This window comes from Vicugna pacos, chromosome 2, assembly GCF_048564905.1.
Source record: "Vicugna pacos chromosome 2, VicPac4, whole genome shotgun sequence".
Lineage (NCBI taxonomy): Eukaryota > Metazoa > Chordata > Mammalia > Artiodactyla > Camelidae > Vicugna > Vicugna pacos.
The window spans coordinates 116,242,884-116,252,966 of record NC_132988.1 but is presented as its reverse complement, the minus strand read 5'-3'; the positions used below and the strand labels follow the sequence as shown (position 1 = coordinate 116,252,966).

The 10,083-nt window shown below is 44.1% G+C and overlaps 1 protein-coding gene across 1 annotated transcript in view; it reads left to right on the top strand.

The window, feature by feature from the left end:
- Nucleotides 1–2,706: 2,706 nt before the first annotated feature.
- STX18 (syntaxin 18) overlaps nt 2,707–10,083 on the top strand; it is a 111,345-nt gene continuing 103,968 nt past the window's right edge. The window contains exon 1 of the mRNA XM_006216380.4: nt 2,707–2,972. Coding sequence (XP_006216442.2) covers nt 2,805–2,972 — 168 coding nt within the window. The 5' untranslated portion in view covers nt 2,707–2,804. The remainder of the gene's footprint in view (nt 2,973–10,083) is intronic.

Genomic DNA, 10,083 nt, shown 5'->3' with positions numbered 1-10,083 from the left:
TACTGTACTGTTGTGGCCAATCCATGAGTCCACAGACCCAGAAAACTCTGGTCTCCTCGCACTGCACGGCAGGAACTCACACTTGCGTTGGGCACATTGCATTCACACAGGCATTGAGCATCCTTCATACAGCAAATGCCTGCTTACATCAACTTTCCGCAGGTAGAAGGGCTATAAAATCAACATCTCTAAAGCAAGTGACAATGACAGTATCTCAGTGGCTGACAACAACATAAGTCTATTTCTCACTCACAGCACAGTTGTGTCATGGCTTGGGCATCTGGACCTGCGATAGACCCTCTTTTAGGCAAAAGTTGCATTTAATGATTTCTATGAGAGTCCCCAAATGATTCTAAGCTGCCTACATCTGCCTTGATTGTATGCAGGGTGCTGTTATAGAGAAATGTATTCGGGAATTCCAATATGCCCTCCAGTTTTTCAAGAGAAGAGAGCCTAGCCAAATGAAATAGTTAGCAATGAAACATAATTTATGTACCACTTCCAATGTGGCAGTTTGTAGTATGCGCCATGCTTCTGTCCTTCCTTTTAATCCACATCCCCTCTCAGTTCCATGGGGTTTCAAATAGTTATAAGTCCACGGTCAACTGAAGTCATCTGGCCCTTTGAGGTTAAAAGAGTAAAATAAAATAATAATAAAAATGCAACATCTCATATCCCATGGTCTGTGGGAAGCCCAAGGGCCACCTGAAGATCTTTGTAACTTTTCTAGGAAGTTCATGCGCTTGTGGTCACTTGTGGCTTTAGAGCCTCACATTTTGAGCTCACTTGGGTCTCCTCTCCATAATCTCCTTTTTTCTTGCAGATGCATACAGAAAACGTAGACCTTTCTCCTGAACTTTTTACCCCAAAAAACCAACCGCACCAAATACATTGCTCACTGAGGGTGTGGTGTAGCTCAGCCCCCTCCCACTCAAAAACCCTCCCCAGTAAGCTACTCTTTCCTTTCCTGGCCCCTTCTCTGGGTTCTGGTTCCCTCCCCCACCCTATCCTTAATTCAATCCTGTTCATTTTATTATGGAGGGTGATTTAACTCTCTTTCCTTCTACTCTGCCCCAGGCTTACCTAAGCCAAAGACTCATTAATGTCTTGATAAAACAAAGGGCCATTTCAGCAAGACAGAATCACTGGCAGAGATTTTGTAATTTCTTTCTCATTTTTCTCTCCCTTACTCTGTTGGCGGAAGAAAGCTGTGTGAAAATTTATTTTCCTCATACAGGAAGGCTGCAGTGGCTACAGTTTGGGTTTTAAATACTATTTCCCTCCTCCTTTCAGGTACTTATGTACTCCTAGGACATCTATCTCTCATAAACTTATTTCTTTAACACAGTGGCCCTCAAACTTTTGGTCTCAGAACACCTTTACACTCTTACAAGTTATTGAGGGCCCTAAAATAACTTTGGCTTATATAGATTTTATCTATGGAATTTACCATATTAGGAAATTCAAACAAAAAATTTAAATATTCATTCAGTTAAAAACAAAAATAAGTCCATTACATGTTAACATAAATGGTATCTTCTTGTGAAAAAAATGCATTTCCAGAACAGCTTAGTGAAAATGGCATTGTTTTATATTTTTGCAGATCTCTTTATAAAGTTTGACTTAATAGAAGACAGCTGTTCTACATTCAGTGTTTTGCAGTAACACAAGTCACCCAGCCTCTGGAAAACCCAACTAAGCACAACTCACGAGAGAATAAGTGAAAATACAAATAATATCTTAGCATGAAAATAATTTGACAATCACATTTTAATACATATTCCAGCTGTGCATCCTCTTTAAGGAAGACAAAGGATGAAATCAAAGAGATCGTGAATTAAATTTGAACCTTGAACCAAAGTGTAGAAAGAATTCACTGGCTCACTTACAGTCGATTTAAATAACTATGACTTAGATGGTATATTTAAAAACCATACATGAGGATGAACAGGAACCAGTGAAACTCTTCCGCCCTTTTCTGCATCTGGTAAATTCCTAGTCACCCTTCAAATCTTGTGATGCCTTCTCTACCGAGCCTTCCCCACCATGATTAATACCTACAATGATAACAATAACATTATTATTAACAACGGTAACTACCTTTCAGTGATCTTTAGGAGCCAAGCAACGCCATAACACTTTACACGTGTTATTTCGTTTAATTATCACTGTAAACACTTGGAGGAAAGTGCTGCCTTTATTTTACAGATCAGGTGGATGAAGGTTGGAAAGAAAGGCCTCTGGCCTTAGCGCTGTGCCTTGCACACACCTGCCTCTGCCCTGGCACTTATTGCACCCTGGTGGTCACCGTCCACGTGCTTCGGTCCCGCACAAGGCGAGTCCCTGAGGTATGAGTCAGGCTGCGTCGCCTCCGGTCCCCCGCAACCCGCGCGGCTTGACTTGGGCAGCGCGCGAGCCACGAGAAGGGAGCGAGCCCTCCGACTCCTCGATCCCCTAGCTCCCCTATCCCCTACACTCCGCAAGCGGGCTCGCGGGGGCTCGGGACCCCGCGATCTCCCTCCGCGGCCAAGCCCGCCGAGGTTTGCTGGGAGCAGAAAGGGGCGCGGGTGTGTGCGTCGCGGAGTCGGCGGTGCCGAGGGGATCGGCTAGGCGTGCGGGCGGAGGCCGGAACCTTTCTCCTCTGGCCGCGGTGGCCCCGCGCACGCCGGAACTTTTCTTCCCGCGTCGCTGTCGGCGGGCGGAGGCGTGCGCTGCCGGACCTGCCCTCCGGCGGCCGGGCTCAAGTCGCGGTCGCCGGCTGCTGACGTGGGCCGGCCTGGTGGGGGCCGTGGGTGCGGGTCGCCATGGCGGTAGACATCACCCTGCTGTTCCGGGCCAGCGTCAAGACCGTGAAGACGCGCAACAAAGCGCTGGGAGTGGCGGTGGGCGGCGGGGCTGAGGGCAGCCGCGACGAGCTGTTCCGCCGGAGCCCCCGGCCCAAGGGGGACTTCTCCAGCCGGGCGCGCGAAGTGGTGAGCTGGTTGCTATGGAAACGGCGGGCTGGAGTGGGGGGCGAACCCGCGACAGGGACCCCAGAGCCCAAACTGGACTCTGTCCCGTAAGCGTTGTGCAAAGGAGGCGCCTGAGAAAGTGGTCTGCAGGGGGGCCGGAGAGTTGGTCCCCAAGGGCTGTCTTGGAAAGGAACAGTCTTAGGTCGAGGAATGGGGACTCGTATTTGGGGAACTAGGAACTCTTCTGTTTGCAAGTTCAGAGTTCATTACCTTTATGAGGTCATGAGTTTGCCGAAACTGTAGACTTGAACGCCGGCGAAGCTTCCCACACAGTTCTCTGCTTTCCTGTCGCAGCACTGACAACAGTGTTTTCGTCTCTTCTGTTTACTTGTCTCATCCCCCTCCCCTCCCCGCTTCCTCATTGAGATCAAAGATCCTGTTCAGCTGACCACTCCCTTCCCCTTGCCTCCTGCAATAGGTTAGGGCTCATGCTAGGGATCGCTAGATCTTGAGACTGGTTTAAGATAATCTTTCACAAACACTCTGTATTACAGTCATCTAAACTACTTTCTGTTCCCTGAACACTGCAGGCTTTCGTTCAGGAGAGCAAGGACCTACTTCTTAAGGGCAGGAACAGTGTTGGCTTTGCCCCAGAATCCTCAAAGCCTGACTCATAGCATTGCTTCGTAAATGTTTGTTGAATGAATGAATGAACAAATGGTTGTCTGTCTTACCCACTAAACAGGAAACACTGTAAGGGAAGAGAACGTTTGCCTTGTTCACTTTCATATCCTTGGCACCAAGGGTGGATATAGTTTTGTGGCGCTTGGAGTTTATATAGTTATATCTGTCCTCTTTAATAAATGAAATACAAAATCAGAAAAAAAAATGGTTCGGAGCTTTGAGAGGTGCAAGTGAGGGGCCCTGAAGCTTAAACTTCATTGATTTCATGGTAAATTCACCTCCATTTGGTACACAGTGCAATGCCTTGTACATTGTAGACACTCAGATATTTTTTCATGAATGTATGCATGCATGAATTCATGAGTGGCAGTTACAGAGGATATTCATGCATTGGAAGGGAAATTGGTCCAGATGAATAAATTCAGTGTGTCAATAAGCATCAATTAAGCACCTGCTTTCTGACCAGCATTGTGTTAGAATAATAGGATTTAAACAGAATAGTGGAGACATAGTAACAAAGAAGTGACTTAAAGCCTTGTAGACGTTGTGTAGAGCACAGAGGAGGTTGTGTTCTGTTCTACCTCAGGGCCAAGAAAGGCTTTACAGAGGCAATGATAGCTGAAACAAATCTTTATAGAGAAGTAGTTGGTTCCAGTGCAGACAGGGTGGAGAGGAGCATCTTGACTAAGCGTATGCACAAAGGTGTGGAGATAGGTAACTCTTTGCTCAATTTGTATGTACTCAATGCATGTCTACCCATTAAATTACCAGCAAATTAGTAACGGCATTTCAGATTTTGAGGGAAAGAACTTATCATAGTTGGACAACTCCAAACAGTAATAACTATGCCAGTTTACATTGGGAGCTTGATTGGTTAACTTATTTGAATCGTGGGACTCATGGGGACCTTGGAGTGGAAAGAGAACTGAGACTTAGATTTTAGAAGGCTTGGATTTGAATGTGGGTTCTGTTACTCGGAAGTGGGAGACTTGGGCAAGTCCTGTTACCTGAGTCTCATTCCCCCTTTCTATAAAGACGGCCGTGATAATACCCCATTTAACTGGCAAGCTGATTATTAGCATCTTTTGATGCTAATACGTATATATGTATCTATGTATGTATCATAAAGAACTATAGTGATTATTATTGTTCCCATTCACCCACTACCCTAACCCCATGTAGGCCATTTAGATGTATTTTCATCAGTGGGACGAAGCTATATTCCCTAAACCACTTAGCTTTCTTGTACTTTCATTCGTTGCTTGCAAAGGAAAACCAAGTAAGTTCATGAAGGAGTCTGAAAATCCGGTGCAGGTACTAATAGCATCGATAGAGGAGGAAGCAACATTCCTCTGTCGAGGTGAAACTGTGAGTGATGGCAAATGTGTGGCAAGCAGGCAGCTGTTCCTCTCTTCCTCCCTATGACCAAGGAGCCAGTGTTCATTTCCCAGAATCCTTTGCAACATTGTGCCCAGGCAGCCATTACCAATTGTTGGACCTGACATTGAAGTTGAAATTTACTTGACCTCCTACCTGAAATATAGTGAAAATAGAATCTGTATGTCTGAAGCAGAACCACAGACTTCTCTTTTAGTACTTAGAGAGATCTTACATTCATGTTGTTCAGGCTTCTGGTTTTATAGGTGGGAAAACTAACACCCAGATAAGGGAAGTGTCTTGCCCAGAGTCATAACAGATAAAGTCAAAGGACAGAGCCAGAGGTAGAAGCCAGGTCCTTTGACCCCAGTTTAATATTTCCCACCCTGCCCTTATACATTCTCCTACCTTATGTTTCTACTGTAATTTCAAACCAAAAATTCTTTAGCTGAGTTTCTTATTCCTGAGTTAATACTGAATTCATAACTGGATAGTGAATAAGATTTAGAACAGAAAGACCTGAATTTGAATGACTCTTACTTACTGTATGAACTTACTGTATGAACTTGGGCGAGTTACTTAACCTCAGTTTCCTCACTTATAAAATAGAGTGAGTAATAGCAACCTTATAAGGTTGTTAGGCAGAAAGGAGAAAAGTTGTGCAAGTGCATGCCTGAGTGTGAATTCTTTTGGTTTCAAGTAACAGTAACCTTGATAAAACAACCTGAGCAAAATAGGGATGTTTTGGCTAGTCTAACTGGGAAACAGGATGAAGCTTCTTTCTCCAACTCTTATCCATGAAATCCCAAGAAAGGACTCTCATTGGTTCTGCTTGGGTCCCGAGCTCTCCTTATGGCATCAAAAGGATAAGGTTCCTCAAATGGCCAGGTCATATGTTCGCTCCAGAAGGTGGATTGGAGTCTGTGATCGCTAAGACTAGGGAGCAAGAGATGCTGGACAGGCAAAACCAAAATGAGTGTTCCTTCTAGTAACTAGCACAATGCCTGACCTGCCTTCACCTTACTTACCTGCTTGTCTTCAACTCTGTTGGGAATAAAAAACTAGAATTGTGGGAGTTTGTAACAACAGGCTTTGGTGTGGGAATGTGTCTGGAGGTGCATCATAGGGGTAACTCTTCCATTTTCTTACTAGTTTATAAAGGTTACAGAGGCACCACACAGTAAACCAAGACCCCTGGAAGCAGCCAGACCGAGTCTGCAGGGGCAGCAGGAGCCAATGAGAATCACCGAACGGGACCTGAGGGAACCTGTGTTCTATCCCAGTTCTGCATTAACTGGGCAGACCACATGGTCTTTCTGCACCTCAGTGTCCACACTGGTAAAGCTGAGCGCTTAGACAGTAACTGCAGTGATGTCTTGTAAAACAAAGATGTTTTGATTACATGTAAGGTAAACAGCAGCTCTGAGTTGTTGGGAATTCTATTTTCAGATTAGGCGTGCAGCTGAGTTTTTCTCTGTGTATTATACATGCTTTTGTGGAAGCTAAATGTCATTTATTTATATTTTTTTAGGAGTTGATTATCTTGAGTTCCTGGTTTAAGTTCAGACTTCTAACAGCAGCTCAAAGCCAGAGGATCTGGTCCCTGCCACTTCTCAGACCTCACATCCTCTCACTCTTACTCTCCTCCAGACGCCCTAGCCTCCTTGCTTTCCTCACCTGCTCCAGGCACATTCCTGCCTCAGGACCTTTCCATTCGTTGTTCCCCAGATTCCATGTGGTCTTTAAGTCTCTTCAGTGAGCCCTTCCTCCACTGCCCTGTATAAAGTAGCATCCTTCTTCTGTTCTTTGCTTTGTTTTATTGTGGTCATTATCTAGCATATATTTGCTGTTTATCCACTAGAATGTGTACTTCATGAAAACAAAGACTCTGTGTGGTCTACCACTGACTCCTTAGGTTCTAGAACAGTGTAGGGACATAGGTTCTCAATAAATGTTTCTAGAGTTAATGAATAAGTGTTAATCTACTGTGTCACTTAAATTTTTTTTTTTAATGGAGGCACTGTGTCCCTTTGCTTTTCATTCTGGAACTGGTTGATCTCTGTCTAGGACTCCTTCCAATTCTTCTATGTGGTCCTAACATGATTCCTTAATATTATACAGCATATATGTACCCTTAATCCAGTATCTGGAGTAAACATTGAATAAGTAGTAGTTTTTATTTTGTTATTAAGATTCAGTTCTTACCTCAGCGAGTGTACAGTCAAGTGGAGAAGCAGACACATAAGTAGTATAACAACTCAGGGCTAAGTGACAGCCATGACACTCGGCATTCATTCCTCAGGTCCTCCTTGGTTTTCTTCTGAGACGTAGTGTTGACTTTGTGTCCCTTTGTTTGGACCCAAAGGTTAAGCTGGGACCACCTGAATTATTATCCAGAGTAGCTGGAAATAGACTTCATCCAAGGATTGAGTATAATCCTACTTAAACTGGGTTTCAGTTGAGGGAACATGGTTCCAAAAAGCAGTATTCGGGCAAAAGGTGCCACTGGTCAGTGAGAAGCTGCAGATGGGGCCATGTAAGACAGGAATAGACCAGGAAACAATGTAGGTTTAGGATGCAGGCTTTAAACAGAATACGAGTTGAATCGTATAGATTTTTAAAAAATTAATGCAAATGAAATAAAGAGCAGCTTTGGCTGAGGCTGGGATTCAGGGGCTGGGAAGAGAGAGGTTCATTAGCCAGCCTGCCCCTCTACCACCATTCCCCCTTCTCCTTGAGGAACCCCTTTGGAACCAACCATAGGGCTCAGAGAGACACAGTTTCTTACTGTGTTAATGTTCTCCAAGGCCCCCGTTAGCTTCATGATGTTACGTTTTTATGGGTCATAATAACTGAGTGTATACTCTGAGCAGAACGCTGTGCTAGAGACTTTTTATGAGTAGTGAACCTTTGTGTGGACTGCAGTTCTGAATTTTCCCCAGAACTTGTGAAGACTGTAGCTTTTGAAATTATATTTATTCAATACTAATTGATTTATTCCATCATCCTATAAGCATGGGACTCCTGATAGGTGTCAGTCATTGTGAGGGCACAAAAAACTATGAGAAATATGTCCTGGCTCTTCTGAAAATACTGATAAAGGATAACTAAAGCTCCTTGAGGGAGAGTCAGTGGGAAAGCAAACTGGACCTTGAAGGCCGAGGACCATTCTACAAGAGGGAAGGGTTGAATCACATTCCTGGCAGAGGGAGGAACAAAGGCCCGGATGTACAGCAGCAGGGTGTTGGGGGAGCAGAGGCCAGACTGTGGTGTCTGGAGTCCTTTTTTAGAGGAGGTGTGGGTGAGGGTCAGAGGGCAGGGGAAGAGGCTGCGCTGGGTTAGATTAGAGCAGGGATCAGCTAACTTTGGCCCATAGGCCAAGTCCAGCCACTGCCAATTTTGGTAAATGGGGTTTATTCTTTACACTTGTTTACATATAGGCTATGGATGCTTCTGTGCTATAGTGACAGAGTTGTAGCTGGGCAAAACCCTGCAAAATCTGAAATATTTCCTATTTGGCCCTTTAGAGAAAAAGTTTGCCAGACTTGGGTGAGAGCATTGTCAGCAGCGCTAAGGAGTTTGGACTTTATGCTCTGAGCTACGCAAGCAGAGGCATGAAAAGATCATATTTGTGTTTTAAAATGATCAGCCACATTGCAGGTGGGTTTGGAGTGTAGTGAGACTGACACAGCAGAGCTCACTGAGAGGCTCTTGCAGTGACCCAGGTGAACACTAATGAGTCAGTGACAGGAGCGGCTGGATGAGGTAGACACCTAGGAGGTGGATTTTAAAAGTGTAGTGACTGGATTGGAGAGCGTAGCTGGAGCCTGGGGGTTCCTGTCGCTTTGTCACATTTAGATCTTGGAGGTGGTTGAGTGTTTAAGATAGACACTAGAACATCTGCCCAGCCAACTGTTTGGAGATTTTAGACCTGCCTCACAAACGCAGCAAATGCTGGGCTGGGAGAGACAAGGCAGGTCACCCTCACCAGACTGCAGATGGGCATAGAGTCGCAGGGCCCATCTAGATGCAGGTTCTTATGCAGAGTTTGTGCTCACTTTATTCTTGAAAGAAACTCATCTTGGTGGTAATAATTGTATCACAAGTCATAGAAGCATGGTTCTTTATTCTTGAAAGAAACTCATCTTGGTGGTAATAATTGTATCACAAGTCATAGAAGCGTGGTTCTCAGGGATAGTCAATTGACTTTCTCCTTTGTTCTAAGAAAAATCTGGAATAGGTCAAAGAGTTCTCCCCTTCCTCAGTTTCTAGTTGGCAGGTAGCCAACAGTTCAGTGTATCGCCTACAAGGACAGGGCTGCCAAAACAGGTCTCTCAGGGTGACTTTTTAAGGAATTCTTCCTGTCCAGGGTCTGATTCTGTCCTGCAGGCTTGAGAAACAGATTTGTCAGCATACCAAGGATAGAACCATTGATCAGGACAGATATCACTTGAGCTCACATCAACTTGTGTAAAAGTCAGAATACCAAATTGTTCATTTACTTTGAGTACTATAATTAACTCTCAGGAGGATCCAAATATTAGAAAGTCAATTATTTTTAAGCTTCTGCTGTAGGTTGGGAACTCTGTTAAGGGTTTTACGTACCTGATCTCATTCAATTTTTCTCTATTGAGGGGGATAAAAATATAATTATTATCAAATGATTTTACAATATTGATCATATTATGAATAATCTAGAATTCATACAAATTTGATGTTTGAGGTTTCTTGTTACATGGAAATCTATATGGGCTCCCTCTGGTGGGCAAAGCGTCAGTAAAGTCTACAGTGGTTAATTGTGGCTTGTATTATGAAAAACTTATTGTTTCAAACACATTAGGTTTAAAATTGACTTAAAAAGAGGCCCCTGCAGAATGCCGGTAAAAGAGAGGGAATAAACGAGAGGAATGAAAGTCTGATGTATTGAATGGACTCCTGTAACTGGGCTATGAAGAGTTGTAACTTTAAACTCAGTAGTACTTTTTTATTCCTGACTTTCAGGTCCTCAAGGTCTGTAAATACAAGAATTCGCCTGCTCTTGCTTGTCACAGTCTAACATATGCCTATTTGT